This window comes from Accipiter gentilis, chromosome 29 (genome assembly GCF_929443795.1).
Source record: "Accipiter gentilis chromosome 29, bAccGen1.1, whole genome shotgun sequence".
Classification (NCBI taxonomy): Eukaryota; Metazoa; Chordata; class Aves; order Accipitriformes; family Accipitridae; genus Astur; species Astur gentilis.
Window position 1 is genome coordinate 1,329,681 of NC_064908.1, and position 16,876 is coordinate 1,346,556.

General features: G+C 41.6%; 1 protein-coding gene across 9 annotated transcripts in view; it reads left to right on the plus strand.

Annotated features, from left to right (window-relative positions):
• Positions 1-16,876, plus strand: part of KCND3 (potassium voltage-gated channel subfamily D member 3) — a 139,019-nt gene that overhangs the window by 101,087 nt on the left and 21,056 nt on the right. For all 9 annotated transcript variants that reach the window (XM_049831908.1, XM_049831909.1, XM_049831904.1 and 6 more), the window contains exon 3: positions 5,899-6,061. In XM_049831908.1, coding sequence (XP_049687865.1) covers positions 5,899-6,061 — 163 coding nt within the window. The remainder of the gene's footprint in view (positions 1-5,898; positions 6,062-16,876) is intronic.

Here is a 16,876-nt window from a genome sequence, read left to right on the forward strand (position 1 = left end):
GGATGAAACAGCTCATGTGGCAGGGGAACCGTGCATTAAACCCTAAACAAAAGATCTAACTATCCCCAGCCCCCGTACCAACTCCCTTTTCATTCGTCATGTGCAAAAACAAGAAAGGAATGAGTAATATTTGCTTTTGTTTTCATTGTATCATTAGAAGCGACATGATCATTATTTCACTGGAGGTTCAAAGCAGCATTAGCATGATTACATTGGACTTGTACCTATTAAATGGAGGGACATGAGCTCCTCTGAGCTGTCAAATGCAACATATGGAGTCTTGCAATGCCACTGAAACATTCTAGCTGAATTTTAGACTTTTTTTTCTCCTTTGTACAAGTCAAAACATTGCATAGGAATTTACTTATAGTATAAGAAAAGGATCTCTTGCACCTGGAAAGCTACATGCTAATTCCATGCTTTATTCTATCTCTTTCATGCAAAAAGCTTTCAAAATCACATGCTATTGTATGGTACATAATGTTATTATTCTGTCCTTATTGTCCTAAAAGCGGAAGCTTACAAGCTGGAGTGAAATCTTCTTTTGACTCTGCTGTGCTGGGCAAAAGGTTAGAGAGATAAAGCAGCTCTCAAAGAGACATTAATGACAGTATGAGGCAGAAATACTAAATCATTTGAAGCAGCATTGTTTCTGTTTCCATCCTCCATGAGGTATTTCAGCTTTCACAGGCTGTGTGTAAAAACCACAAGGTTTTGCACCACTAGGCAGGAAATGTCCCTTGACCGCTTAAACATAACGACCAGAAAAAGCCCGGTCCTCTTCTGACCATTTGATCTATGAGCCAGCTGTCCCCACGTTTTTGTGTTGGCTCCACGACTTTAACCAAAACATCTGGGGGCACAGAAGCACACACCAGCACTCCCTGAGCATGCTGCTCTGTGGAACCTGAGTGCCCTCCCTTGAGCCAGCTCTGGAGAAGAGGACGGGTGCTGGACCTGACGCTCTGTCCAAAGACAGGTCTTTTACTGGTAAGAAGGAAGGTGTTGGGACACAGTTTTATCAATTTTCAGTTGCACTCTTATCTCCTCTGCATCTAGAGAAACCAATGAAGACAACAGCTATACAATAATGGTAATTTATGAACTGTAAGACCCTCCCCAGATGCATGCCTTGTACCGGCTGAAAAGTTGGCACATAAAAAGGCTGCTGGAAAAGAGCATCCTCTGTCCCCCTTCCGATGTCCCTATACCATAGGATCTTTCAGCTTTTTGACTACAATTCCCTATTTCCAGGGCTGTGAATGTTGTACAGAGAGAGAGGATCATCAGAGATGCTGCTGAGAGTCTATTTTTAGAGTGAGTCATTTGATGAGCTGTTCAGCACCTTATTTATTGCTGCCTCCAGCTGGGGAGCTAAGCGCTGTCCAGACACCTCTACCGCTAAAATCAGAACTCAGAAGCAGTGACCTCTATTTGATAACATTTTCTGTACTGACAGAGAGAAAAACAAAAGCACATTATGCTGTCAAGGCTAATAGCTGCTAATTAGGGTGAGTGACATATGACCCCTTTTATAGCCAAGGAAGACAGAAGTCACAGTACAAATAAAACATATATTGAAATTCTGCATTCACAGTCTTTTCCAGTCTGAAGAGTGACCACTTAAAAGTAATTTCCTGTTTTGTTTTTTCCTTGTTTGTCTGTTTAAGGCTTTACTTGAACTTTACATCATGTGTACAGAAAGCAAGAGTCTGTGTTCACAGTGCTTTCTTGGCAGGAAACGGGGCTTTGGAGGGACACCAGGAAAAGAAAAGGGGACAAACTGAAGCTATGTCATTGGAAACATGGGATACGTGTATAGAGGCTCCAGGATCACCATCAGTGTCCAGAGAGAGCACTGAAGGGACTGCGGCAGCAAGGGCAGCGCCTCCCAAAGGTCACCCACCCCAGCGCTCATCTGGCAGCAGGTGTATCTCACCTCGCACAGCCAGTAAGCAGAGCAAGGAATTCAGCAACTGAAAACTGGCTGAACCTGTTGTCATCTAACTGGGTTCCTAGCAAAATAAATAGAAAAGATGTTTGTCTCTAGGCATGTTCCACATCTAACCTAGCCAATGCTCAGCATTTACCTCTGGACAAGCCTGGAGCCACATACAGGCTGGGTTTACTCCAGATTTCTGTACAACTGCCTTGCATTATTAATATTTGTAATGCAATAGCACTTAGGGTGTTCAGTATATTCAGAACATGGGGCAGCTCCTCCTCTGAAGAACCTAGCACCTACTTAACCAAGCAGGCAAACAATAAGCAACCAATTGCCATTTCATAAATGGGGAATTGAGGTACAGAAAGCTGAAATGATTTACTAGAGATCACATTAAAAATCTACTGAATTTGCAGCCTCCTGTTGTTTTATTAGGGGCTCAAACATCCTGTTAGACCCTCTGAACGTTAATCATTATCCAACTCTTCTATCTTCTTGCTGCTCTAATGAGATTATTGATGAATTACTTAAAACGCACTTTCCGTAGGAGAAATTTTTAGGTGGCAAGTTGCCTTTTACTAAACAAATTAATGGGAAAGTCTCGGGAAAAAAAGTTTTAGGTTTAAAATGCCCAATTAGTACTAACTGAAATACAATATTTGAGATTATTTGGCACTGTATCTGTTATAAATATGCCATGTGGCCATTAGTACCTCATGGTCTCATCAGGACAAAAATAGTGACTCCAACAATTAATATTGCAGTAGCTGCATATGTCAATATAGGAGTAGAACAATTGCAACTTTATAGGTTCATTCCAAAAACTATCACAGTCAAAGTCAAAGGGAGACCTCTCATTAAGTGCAAGGGGATCTAGATCAAGCTCCAGCTGGGTTGTACTCTGATCAAAAAGCTAGGACACTTCCAAATATCAGTATCACTCGCATTGCAGGTCAGCCCATTAAAGCCAGAAAACACTGCTACAAGTGGACGACATGCCATGCAAACCCAGACGGATTAATCCAACAGTGTTCTCTCCACGCATAACTCTACGGTAGATCCAGAAGTCAGTGTTACAAGTTTTAGGTCTTGATCCTGTGCAGCCTGCTCCAGCTAGTGCAAAATCTCTCATTGCAGTATCTCTCATAACAGTTTTGCAAGTGAAGTTCTACATCTCCCCAGCAAAATGCTCTGTGCTCCAAGACAGTTTGATCTTTCCTGATGATGTTTTAAAGCACCTTCTCTGAAGTCCCAAGTAATGAGGTAACTCTCAGTCTGCATGTAAGAACAAAACTCTCCAGGACAGACTGTGAGCCAGACACTTATTAGTATACTTTCTACAAATGCACAGAAGGGCTTTCTCTCAGTGCTTCAGGTCACTGAGATCATGTTTGAGGCATATGATTAATTTTCAGCCTTATTGTGTTAAGGGGTGGCAGGAGAAAAGTAAGATTTTTTTTTAGAACAGTGTTAAATAAGGCTGAAGACCTCGTCACTTCACAAGAGCTTTTAAACTATCTTTGCATAAAGCAGCAGCTAAAAAGTTAATAGACATAAATAGCATTTTATTGTTTTGAGGTATTCTTAGGGGTTTTATTGCAGGTCAAGGCAGGAAAAGAATTCTGCTTGGGATAATTAAACCTTAGCTAGTGAAGCCCGAAGCAATTATGCACACACACATACACACATGAAAAAAACCCAACCCCAAAACCTGAAAATGCCAAAGAAAAGCTGTCACTTAGCGTGAAACTAGGCCTTTCCTTGGACACAAGTGAGTGTGATAGCCAAGCAATGATAATCTTTTACCCAGCTGTTTGGCCACACTGTCTAGCCACCAAGCCTGGAAGCAAAGACATGAGAGACTCCCAGGAGCAAGCAGTTAACATGTAATGAGTTCTGCTTTTATCCCGAGACCCTCATACCAAAGAGGTTGTGGATGGGAGAAAAAAGTTTAGCTGATAAATAGGGTATTTTGAAATATTTGGTTTTCCCCTTGGACATAAATTATGCTTAGCACAACTCTATTCCCATAAAAGCTCTTTGTTGGTCATATGCAGGCATCCAAGGTAAAAATAATGCCTCAACTGTAAATCATTTTGCCTTTCAATATTTGCTGTATCAAACACCAGAACATCCCAAAGAAGAGAACAGAAATCCCAAACACCATCTGATAGCAACTAGGGACCTCTCCAGATTTCAAGGACCCTAAAACAAGGGATGTCTTCCTTAGGTCCAATTTTAATTTTAGCATCCTTTCCCCGCCTACTGCAAAACTTCAGCAGGTTGCAGTGCCTGGGACCTCTCTTCTGCTCCAGGGTGTAGCCAGGTCACATAAACGTGCTTGTAGTGGGATTTCACAGAGTACAATGTGTTCTCCTGAGTCACAGAGGTACTTTGGGAATTCCTGTATGCTAGTGGTTTCTGCACAGTCATTTCAGTACTAGAGATTTTTAAAAAAATCTGTTATTATTTGGCTGCTTGCTTTTCCCTGTCCTCCAGATGAAAATTTCTTCAATGAATGTTGATATTAATATACATTTGCATGCAAGCACTTAATAAATGGCTCACTAAAACAAGGCCTGTAAATTCAGTAAGTGGCTGTGCTAATCACGTTCCTGTCATACTCTAGGGGCACTAGCTACAAGTAAGCTTTTTGTATATGATCAGCACACACTGCAATCCACATCCAGCTTTCTGGATAGGTTTTTATTTGTCTGTCAACCGTTTGCAGAAAAAAAGCATTGAAGTCACTTCCAGAGGGCAAACTGCAGGGGAGGAAGAGCCTCCTGTGGAGGTTACCACCCTGCATCTGCTGAACGCAAGCACAACATTTGCATTGCCAACACCTGGTGCCCACTGGATATCAGAAGTTGTGCTGTGAGGTGGGGGAATTGCGAGCAATAGCACCGTCAGTTAGAACTAAGAGGCCCATTCACCTGGGGGGATGCAACATGGGGATTTTGTCAGGCCAAACTGTAAATCAGAATTCAAAATCCCCATTTCCTTCGCTACAATGCAGCATTCAGTAAGCCAGAGCAATCAATCAGGTATCCAAGTCCCAGAACAGTTTCAGTACTGTATGTTCCATGAGGGCATGCTCCTTCTTATAGCACTGGTGAGTAGCCATAAGGCAAAGCACATTGGTTTTCTTTACAGATGGACAGTATCAAAGCTTAATTATAAAACCACTGCAGAAAGCTTTTGCAATATGAAAAGTAAAAACACAAACAACAAGTAAGCCTTCAACAGAGTAGTGATTTCTGTCGCGTGGAATCCACAGAATCTAAACCAGCACCATCTTCCATCTGTGCAAAATAGATTATTCTATCTCGGATTCTGCTGGTATTATTTAACATACAAATTTTAATTGTTAATGAAGATTGCTGGTTCAAACCCAGTGGAGAGGCTTGTCTGAATATTTTTCAGCTGGTCTCATATTCCTGAGAATTCACCCTTTACTGAATCCAGACTTTGAATGACCCCAAATTTCTGACTGTACAGATGGCAAGGAAACCGCTGGGTTTTGAAATGGAAGTGTAAATCAGTCCTCATTTGCACCTGGATACAAGGAAATGAAAATATATGAACCTGCTCACAAGCAGACGTACAGTTTTAAGTTTGTTAGAGCTCAGCTACATGGAGAGGTAGGTACTAAATGAGCGAGGATGTGAATTTAACATATTCAGCAGCTGCCCGAACTGGCATATATATTCTGAACCAAAAGTGCCTTTCTTTGGTTTAGCATAATTCATTGCCAAAGCGTAGTGTAAATTGTCATCTCCAGGATGACAGCACCACATGAATTGCTGCTTGCATGGTGGATTTCTAAGCTTTAGTGTCTAACCTGGACACTCACATTGCTGTGCATTCAGAGAACCTGAAAAGGCTTGTGGTGCCGTTGCACTTGTCTGAAGGAGGGGCTTCCCCCCTTTTTTTTTTTTTCCCCCCTGTAGTTATGGTGACATGGTGCCCAAGACAATTGCTGGGAAGATATTTGGCTCCATTTGCTCCCTGAGTGGGGTGCTGGTCATTGCTCTGCCGGTTCCAGTCATTGTTTCCAACTTCAGCCGAATTTACCACCAGAACCAGAGAGCCGACAAGCGGAGAGCGCAGAAGGTAAGCCATCCCGCGTGGCCGCCTCCTCTGAAAGCTCAGCAGCTGCCAGGAAATCTCAGCCCCTGCTTGTCACCACGGGGCTTGCAAGACACCAGTGACAATTCTGAGCATTGCAAAGGGCAGCCTGCATGCACCTATCCATCTACCTATACTTGTGTAGGCTTACCTCCACACACAGTTGTAACTACCTATACCCACAGGGACACAAGGTAGTTCATTGCACACACTGTATGCTAGCATATCTTAAACGATCCGAAGTAACAGGGCCTTTATTGTTCACCTTTGCTACATACCAGTCTGAAATAAATATATACATATACTCATAAACCCTTAAATCATTAACAGGAGCTGTTTATCCACCTGCTTGGTTCCTGTTGTCTCTCTGGAGTTTTGAAAACACCCATCCAGAAACACATACTTATCAGTACACATATCCCCTCAAAGCTGCAGACTGTAACATTAACAAAACACTGGGAATACACAAAAGCCCCTGGAAATGCAGGAGGATTACTGAATATTCCAGAATCTGAACAGTTTTTACCAATATAAGCTTACTGATTCACTAAGACAGTATAACAGATTTATTATACCTCTATTTCAGTCTGCTAAATTACACCAAACCAGAATCAGGTTTTTACAACAACTGCAAACTAAAGGTCTGGGGTTTTTTTTCTCTCCATGGAATACTGTCTGCCAGAAATTCAAGACTCAGGGGACCTGATGGAGAATAGTAGTAGAAGGATGTGCTATTTCTGCTTCAGGCAAGCATCTGGGCCATGCCTACTTCTTGCATCTCAGGGAGCTGACAGCAGAGAGCTGAGATACAAGACCTACAAAACCACAAAATTTGGCAGTCAAAACACATAAGAAGAGTAGCAAAGAGAGAGAATCATGCAGGAATGAGCTGCAGTCTCCATAACTCACTGCTGGGTTTTACACATACCTGCATTAGGTTTGGCATTGTACATGTGAAACATCAATACATGCATCAACATGCAATAATTCTGGGAGGTGTTTTTGTGGGAGAGTTGTTTACCTGATTAGTAATACAACATAATATAGATTTAAAAAATCTAAAGATAATCATAATGGAAGTCCACTCTGTACCACACACTGTTCAGTCAGCAGCTGGACAGTGGGAAACCAGTATGGATCATTACAGTCATTTAATGAATTTAAATGATTTGCAGAGTGGGCTGCCTAATGTGAGGTTGCACCCAGGCATAAGGTATTTGAATTTAACTTGGAACAGGAACGTGCTAGGTATCAATGCACAGGAAGGACTGGAGTACTCACGTAGAGGTTTGTGAAGGGGACTGTGTGCAATAGTTCATTTAAATAATCAAAGACTTTGGGAAAGCACTTGTTCCACTGAGATGGCACATAAACACAGTGAGAGACAGAACCTGCGTTACCGTATAGCTTAGGCAGCAAATAAGTAGGCAAGACAAATAAATAAAAAAGATTTGTGCATAACCACGGACCACAATTCAAAGAAGCTCCAGAACTGACTCCAGGTCTGTGCTTTCAGATGAGGTTGTCCTCTCCAAGCAGCACAGTGAAGTTTCTTGTTCTGATTCACCTTTTCCTTTGTTGGACTGTGATCCACTTGGTGACAAGGAAATGTACCACCACCTTTGATGCCGATATGATTGATTGCAGCTTTTATAAGGTTTGCTGTATTGACACACACAGTGTATAATTTGCCCCCATTTGAATTTCTAATTCCCTTGATATTGGATGAATTTCTGGGCTAAGAAAGTTTTCTCAAGTCAGAAGTGTGAGTAATTTTCACATGATCATCACTGCATGAATACTAAAGAGAACGAAAGAGACAGAAGCACACTAATGACAGTCTCGCTGGAGATGGTCGGGACGTATACAGCGACGTTAAGAATCTGCTTTGATAGCATACTTGTTCCAGCATCATCCTCCAGTGAACTGAATCCCTTCTTCAGGAATAGGGAAGTTTTAGTGATAGTTAAAACTCTGTCCCCATCTAATTAAAGATACAAAGATACTTGCATGGCTTTTTCAAGAAGGTTGGAAAAAGCTCTTTGCACTTTCTTAGTCCTTGAATATGAAGAGCCCACCCATAGCAGCTCCTTATAAGCAGAGTTTAGAGGATACAGCCTTGAAGAAATAACATAGACATCTTACCTAAGTTTCTAGTGTGCTAAATAAATTATTTTTCTCTTTTAATTAAAGACTAAATAATTTGTAGGGTATGTATTAGTATAAATACTTCAGAAGTTCTGTTTAGTTCAAGAATCATAACTATTATAATGCACAAGTAGGTTTCAAGATTAGGCTATAGATCATATTTATTTATTTTTCATTAACTCAGACTGAAGTTTTCTAATGAGTAATAATAAAGGCAAAAGACAAATTGGCTGGATGTGACATTCACAGATTTGAAGGTTGGGGTGTGAGTAAACCTGGGCTCTCCAGTGCAGTGGGGGTTTCTGAGGGGCTGCACACCAGAGAACAGGAAAACACAATAGAGCCCCCATGCCCCTCTGGGATATGATGTGCTTAGTCTTAACTTTGCCTCTTAACTGTTGAGGAGGCACTGGACTAGCAGGAAGCGGTATTTAAATAGCACGAATAAAATACTGGGAAGTGGCTGTTACTCATCAGCATCTATTCTTCAACTAACTGAGGAGAAACGTTCCTGAAAAAGGAAAAAAACCCAAAACTAAACTACCAGTGATGTAATCACCTTGAAGGTAAATTATTCTTTGCCAAACCTGCACTGCAAGAGAATTAATTACAAGGAGATCTGGCAATCTTAATTTATTGTGCTGTGTCATCAAATTTTGTCCTCTGGCATACAGCAAGTACCAGGTCAATCTGAATGGAAGATGAATTGATCATTTCTGACAAGGTTCATTTTGGTAAAATTGTTTTTTGTTTTTTTTTCCCCAAAGACTTTTTTTTTTTTCCTTTTTGACTGATGTGCTAAGAATAGACCTTCCTGACTTTGAAACGATGCTGTTCTTTAGTGAATGTCACAGCCTTTGGTTTTAAAAGAGAATTTGACACTTAAAAGGCTTGACAATAGAATGACTTTGTAATTCAGATAATGCTGGAGTCTCTCTCTTGCTGTGTTCAGTTTGCAGCATGGATGCAATGTGAAGAAGGAGACAAGTATCTGGTGCTGGTTTGAGGACTACACCTCCCACTTTTCAACCCTAGAAAGGGAAAGCAGAGGCAGCTACCAACAGCTACTGAAATGCTGCTCCTTTAGCAGCAGTAGAAAAAGTAAAACAGTTCATTGTTTAGAAGTTAAAGACTGAGTGAATACAGCCCCAAGCCTCAACGCTATTCCCACCAGAGCAGGGCAGTAGAGAAATGCACAGCTGAAAGACTACCAGATAATACGGTGGTGAAAAGAATAGATGTAGGCTTTGAGCTTAGTGCAGCATAGATCCCAGAAGTGCAGATTGCTCTCCCAAGGTTTACAGGAAAGTTGTAGACCTCTGGACTGTGAGACTGGTCAAAAATCCTGCAAGAATGATCCTTCTAGACTATACTCTAGCTGCTGACAGACAAATCTAATCCCATGTCTTTAAGCAGAGAACCAATACTAAAATCAAAGGCCCTGTCTTTGCACAGAGATTAACAAAAAAAGGAAGAAAGAAAGAGAAGAAAACACTAGACCTCTTAGTGAAAATACTTTTAGAAAGGTGTTTTTCAAAGCGTTAAGGGAGCCTTTGTTGGTCCTTAATCTCCCAGGTCCAATGACTTTTGTCTTTGTTTAGCTTTAAAATAACCAATTTAGGTCACTCAGCTGGAAAGATTGTGACAAGTACAGCAAAGTTAGCTTGTTCTGTTAGGGTTTTTTGTTCCTGGAATGAGGCTTCAGAAAAGACAACTAGAGATCTCTTCGATATCTCTCCAGACTGCTCCAATATGGTCCAACTAATTACAGCAATACAACCCCATCAGCTCCTGTATCCCCTTTCCTTGGGAAATAGGAGCTGGCAATAAACTGCACAGGAGCTCTCAGAAATGTGAGGTTTTTTAGGTGGGCCAGTGACTGACAAATACCAATGTGCACTAGCAGCTTTTCAGTAAGAAAAAATGGTAAGACAGAAAAAAAACCCCCACCTGTTACAAGGGCAATAGAGCACTACAGGTTAAGCCTATGTGGTTGTTAGCCCCAACTCCCTGCACCTGTAAACATACATGCAGATGAACACACCAAGTCCTCAAAAGCATATTTAAAGCAGTTTTGAACAGCCTCAGAAGGCCCATGGAAGTGGAGTGGCAGCTGAAATGTTTGGAAAGAGCAACAACAGCCTAAAGCTAACTGGTGTCTAGACCAGCCCCCTTAGGGCTAAAATTTAGAAAACTGAGTTGTTCTAGATCTTCTCAGTTTGGGGGAAAAACAAGTGTTCAGAAAGTGGCTTCTTACACAGTGAAGTATGCCTCCTCACATTTGCACAATAGAGGAGGGAGAAATGTAAATGCTCAGAGAAAAAAAAACCCAACTTGTTTAATGTGCATTTATCATTTAATGGTTAGATTTGCTAAATGAGCCAAGATACTGAAATGGCTGATAATCTCAGAGGGATTAGCATGGTTTTAGTGGTGCATTTCACAGGGGCTAAACTGAAAATGTCACCTATGAATATAAAGCTTCAGTAATCACAGTACTTGGTTTCAGGTCTGCAGTAAACATGCTTTTGAGGATTGCAGCTTCTTAGTCTGTTCAATTCATATCATTTATTATCTGGTGGCCTTTGACTCTATGAGAACAAGCAACGTACTGCAAAATCCTTGAACTAGACTTCTCATTTCATCCTCTAGGCTTTAAGTTTCCAGGAAAGAACCAAACAGCAAGATTTAGGCAACAAATGGACTATCCAGGACAAAATAATTTTGCAGACCCACTCTCACATAAAACTGTAATATAGAACTGAAAACTGTAACGCAGGCTATCAAAGAATAGATGGTATAAATTAGGTGAAGCAGGGAAGTGGACACATTGCCTGGTGGATGAATTAAAGCATTCAATCACAAAGCCAATATCAGCAGAAGGCAAGGAAGAAGCCGTATCTTTTCAGATGGAAGTCTATGAAAAGTAGTAGATGGAGGAAGGTTACTCCTGACAGTGAGAGCTACTCATGAGATGGTTGCACACAGGCAGCTATGACTCTGCAGACTGATGAAGAGGTAACTATGGAGATGCTTAAAAGGGGCTTAAGCCAAAAGGAAGGAAGAGTAAGGACACAAACGTTTTTCTGATTGTTCCGTAAGAGGCATGTTAGAAACAGCCTGTTCCAGACCCAGCCGTCACTCTCAGAGGCATGGAAAACAGGACTGCAGTCAGCAGAGCGGATGAAGAGGGAAGATGGTGATGAAGAGAATGGTTAATACTAGATTTATGTCATCATCATACCCATGAGAAAGACAGCCCACACACCTGTCAATAATGAATCCCATTATAATAATTGATTTGCTACAGAGCAGGGGAGTCAGCTTTGAAATGTTCTGTTTTTCATCTGACACCCTAAATTTTGGAGGTGGGTTAGTGAACTTTAGAGCATGGAACAGAACGGCCAGAAAAAGCGACTCCAGCAAAGCTGTGAGTTGTCTAAGGAAAGCTCAGCGACAGCACATGACTCAGTTCTCAGCAGGGGATGGGGTTGGGAACTTAAGGAGAGAAACAATAAGGTTAAAACTGGAGCTGGCTGACATTTAAAAAACATGTTTTTTTCAACCACAATGAATCTGTGTGGAATATGTTTTTGTTGATATTTAACAGTTTATGACAGGGTGAAAAAAGTTTTTTGTTTTTTAAAAGATATTTCATTTTTGCTGGGGTAGGTACCTCTTTTTCTTCCTCCTCTCTCTGTTTCGTGTTTGGCGTTTGTCACATCCCCTCATACAGTTCGGGGGCGGGGGGAAAACCCAAACAAATAAATCAACCAGGAATCCTTCCTCTTTTTTTCATATTGTCCAGGAAAGCAAAATGGCATTTTCTGTCAGTTCAGCTAGTTCAAATCCCCTAGGTCCCAAATTGCATAAGACAAGTAACATCTCCTCTGAAAGGAAGGATTGAAATCAGTGAGCTAAAGCTTATAGGTTCAGCCTCCAAAGCAAGACCATACATATAAATACGAAGCCTGTTGTCAATAGTGGCCCAATGCCCACATGAAATCATTTCCACACATATCCAGAAGCCACTCTACATTTGTTTGATGCCATAAGACCCTTTCACGTCATGTCTCAGTCATAACCAGGTAACAGCCTGCAATGCGTAAGAACCTGACTAATCCATCCTCGGGGTCTCTCCTTGGTCATCTCAGCAAGACGGTGTCCCCTTTCCCCACTTGTTGGAAGTCCGGGTTGTGTGTGGCAGCCTCTGTCCAGATGGCTCATTATGTAGCACAGTTGGTAGGATTTGTAATGGCTGATGTTGCCCACTTCATCCCAGATGTCTAAGTAAATGCAAGCTGAAATTGGCTTGTCAAGGAGACCTGCATGCAAAACAATCAGCCAAAAAATGTTGGGAAGCCCTATCCTACTTTGGAACTGGGTTCTAGTGATCAGATTCTTTGCTGTTACCTTTATTAACTATTTATTTTACCACGCTGCCTAAGTAATGCAGAATCAAGTGGGCTGGGCCATTTAGCTCCCATGCGGTTGCCAGGCTATATAATGAATACAGCTCAAACACCCCTGCACCAACTGCAATGTATGGTTATGTCTAGATTAAGGGATATGGATATATCCACTGGGTCAGGAAAATACATAACTAAAAGTGGGTGTAAATGGTAGTAAAGCTTATTGTGGTTACTAATTTGTACCATGACAGTGATAAGCAGATGAAGAACATCATTTGTTGATGACACATGCGGTGCTGGGATGGCAATACAGGTCTCTCAGTCCCTCTAATAGCCTATGTCAGATAGATGGGAACACTCTGCAGTCTACCAGCAGATCTCTCAAGGGCCACTGCAGAATTTCCCTGCTTACACACTACCAGATGTCTTAAACAGCCCAGCTTGAGAAGTCCTAGAATCTCATTACTCCATTCCTCCCACTCCACCCAGCAGCAGTGGTCTGCAAAATCTGACTCAGAATAAGCCTTTATTGTTTGAAGGTCATGAAAATCCCATCACACAGTAACTGCTGGTAACTTCAGCATCGCATTAGGCTCTAAACCAGCACAAGGCAGGCCCTCTCTGGGCAAGAGCAGGAGCCTGCCATCCTCTTTTGTCTCCCCACTATAGCCAGTCTCACTGTTTTGACAAACTCTGATGCTGCAGCAGCATTACCCTTCCATACTTCCCTCTCTGTGACTCAGGTTTTTTCACACATAAAACTGGGATAAATCCACTTCTTTTCCTGGCTCGGTGGATTCTTGCAGAGTTAGTTCACGTACACATACAAGGTCAGAGAGTGAAACCATCTTATAGTAATACTATTCATACCCAGGATTTCAAATTTATCTCTCTGAGCTTTTGCACTAGCAATTCTTGCTGACTCACCAAACAAGGCAGCAGAAATGACAGCATGTGCTTTCCTGACCAGTCATGGGTAGCAAGCAACAGTAAATGCTGGTGCAGAACGGTTCACAAGCAGGCAAGGGAATCAAGAGCATGCATAAAACTTACAGATCATTTAAAAAAAAAAAAATCTATACGGAGAAATCACAGTCTGCCTGTGAGTACTGAGCAGGAAGAAAAAACAGTTCAATCCACCAGACAAATTGCTCCATAGGAAATAGTTTCTCATTTCTCCTCTTTGTCACAGTAGAGCAGAACTCTTCTGTTTACTATGCAGACCACTGCCTGATGGTAATTCCAGCCACCTGTTCTCCGTGTAAGTGCAGCCATTTAGACCGAACTCAGCATTAACTCCAAACAAATACAATAATACAGAGCAATTCTAAACATTGTCCACGAGCTCCAGTATCCAAGCACCAGTGCATTTCTATCCACATATGAAGCATCAGCTTCATTAGCGATTGAGTCAGGATAATTAGGAGCCATTCTAATAGGAACGTGCAATGATGCTGGAATGCACAAACAGGGGCCAGAGCAGCACGTAGCCATGACGACTCCACAGTTTTCTGCTGACAAACCGGGAGCACTCCAGTGCCCAGGACAGCAGGCCAGGCAGGCTTCTCCCTCCGCATCTGCCAAATCAAGGCACGCAGCCAATGTGTTGTGGCTGTCAGCGTAAGGACGTGAGCTGACACACACATTCTTCTGAGAGTCTTATCAAGTAAGGCCATGGGATAGGTTTGTGAAGGATTTTTTCCCCCAGAAGCCTAGTGCTAGAGATTTGTCCCCAGAGACCCCAGGAGCAAGAGGAACAACTAGGAGCAGCTTCAATAAGAAAGCTAATTGCACCGCACAGCAACTTCATTGTCATCTGATGACTCCTGAGCAATTTCCATTTACCAGCAAGCAATGCTTCTCTCAATTAATGCTGAAAGCTCGCAGCACAGAGAAGTGGGATGGAACACAGCTCCTGGCCGTACCCTGCCTGGAACAACAGTGTTGCCTGCAATCACGTTTCACCCCATTCACTCCCCTTGCTGCTGGTGGGCACCTGCCCGTCGGAGATGGCACCTACTCCAACTGCCAGTGAGCAGGCAACGAGGCAGGAAAACAGCCCCACCATCATCTTTTCCCCTTGGGCTTCATTCCACAGAGGAGAACGAATGGTGGGAGTTTTACAAATTTGCTTATTTTTCCTTGAGTATCATACAAAGGTTTTGTGGTCATCATCCCCATTGCCCTCCTCCATGTTTTCACCACCTTCCCGGGGAAGGTGCGAGCAGCACTATGTGAAGCAATTACCTTCATTTTCTGTAGCTAACCACAGGCCTCCACACCATTAATTAGTGTCCACATATCTGGTCTAGTAAGTTGGCATGTGACACTAGATCAAATTCTGTTAATTTCTCCATCCCCTGAATACTTTATAGCTATTAATTAGGGGTGTGAGCTGTGTGAAAGATGTTATAAAAGTGAGATCTGGAAACAGACAGACAGATAAATCACAGGCAGACAGATGCTCATCACACTTTGCTTTCACTGAAACACAGAACCTTATTTTAGAATTAGGGGAACAGCAACCTCTCTATTAATGATGCAGAAAAATATGAGGCTCTTCTCTTGAGATGTTTATTAAGCAAGACATTTCTAGACAAATTCTGATACCCTAATTTACACCCCATAATACTTCACTTCTAACTCTAACAAACTATACCAGATTCCCACTACAATTGTTATGGCACCTCCTTGACCACACATTCCTGGAACGATTTTGACCCAAGCTCCAAAATCTGTTACAGCATTATCAATACAAAAAAGCGTATGTAGGATTTCCTGTAAAGAAAGCTAGCTCTGTCAGTCAGCTGGACTAGTAGCATGGGAACTTCAGCATAGAGAAAGCTTTGAATTTCAGCCAAGATGCATTAACCACGTATAACATTTCAATCAAGGAAAAACTGTCCATAAGGTCAGTTCTTATAGAGATCAAGGTCTGACTGTAACCCTTACTGGGTGGATAGATAGATAGATAACTAAAAAAAAGGTATTAGAAATAAGCAGGGCATCTACAGAGGATAAAAGCATGAAAAGGCCTCCAGAAAAGCTTACTACTTAAATGTCAAGCGAAGGAATGAAGTGAGAATTGTTAAACTCTACAAAAAGTGAAGTTTACTCTATTCTTTCCTGCAGAATGCAGCAAACACCAGAAAGGCAATGGTCTATGTAAAAAGAAAATGTCAATACAATAACAACTGAGTAAAATTGGCACCAAATACACGCAGGCTAGAAAACAGAAGACATTTTCTAAATAGAAGAATGACGTTCTAAAATAAATGCCCAGTAGGAGTAAGAGCTTCCCTAAGTTTAAGCCAGAGCTTGCTAAGTTCAAGGTGAAAATGTACAAAAGGAAGTTTCCAACAGGAGGGGATGAGTTTCAGTGCTCCAGGGGCTTCCTGACCATCCTGCGTTCCTCTCTGCAAGTTTTGCGTATTACGACACTTTTTTCAAAGTTCTGTGTTTAATCAGCCAGGATATCTATGACTAGTAGAGAAGCCGAGATCCATTAAACTCCATATTCTGTGCATTGTTCTATAAATAGATCGAACATCATGTTCTTCAGGGTTGGAAAAGATTAAATGATATAGTGCATTTGAAATGATGTTCTGTTGCTTTAATGGTGCCAAGTGTAAGGTAGGATTAAAAGGAGAGCCACAGAGGAGGGAAGGGGAATCTTTCATCTCTGGAAAGTAATGAAGAGGCCCAAAATAAGATCAAGGTCTAACTGTAAGTGGTTCTATTAAATTATATAGGAATATAACAAGTTCTACACTATCTAATTTCCATATGCAGTTCTATAACATCTCTCCCAAAGCAAAAATGACAGAATATTTAAAGTTGGCTCAAAATCTGTTTAATGCAAAGATTTGAGAGGAAGGAAAGTCCAAATGTGCATACTCTGTTTCTTAGGGGAAAAAAAAGGTTAAAATGACAGACAGATGATCTACAGAGAACTAACTTTTCTAATACTGCTGTAACTCCACTGCCTGCCTATTACAATAGCCAGATGGAACCATGGCTAGCAGAATAACAACTAGTACTTATTATATGGGCCATTTGCTTTTTAAACAGCCATTATTTCACTCAGCGTTCAAACACATGTAATAACCCTGAGTCCTAATTTGGCAGTCCAGCCTGTTTCCAGGCTTTGTTAAAGATGGCACATCAGCTTCCCAGAGCCGTAAGTAGGACAGATGATCAGTGTTGCCTGATTATATTGAGGAAAGCACACCACAGACAG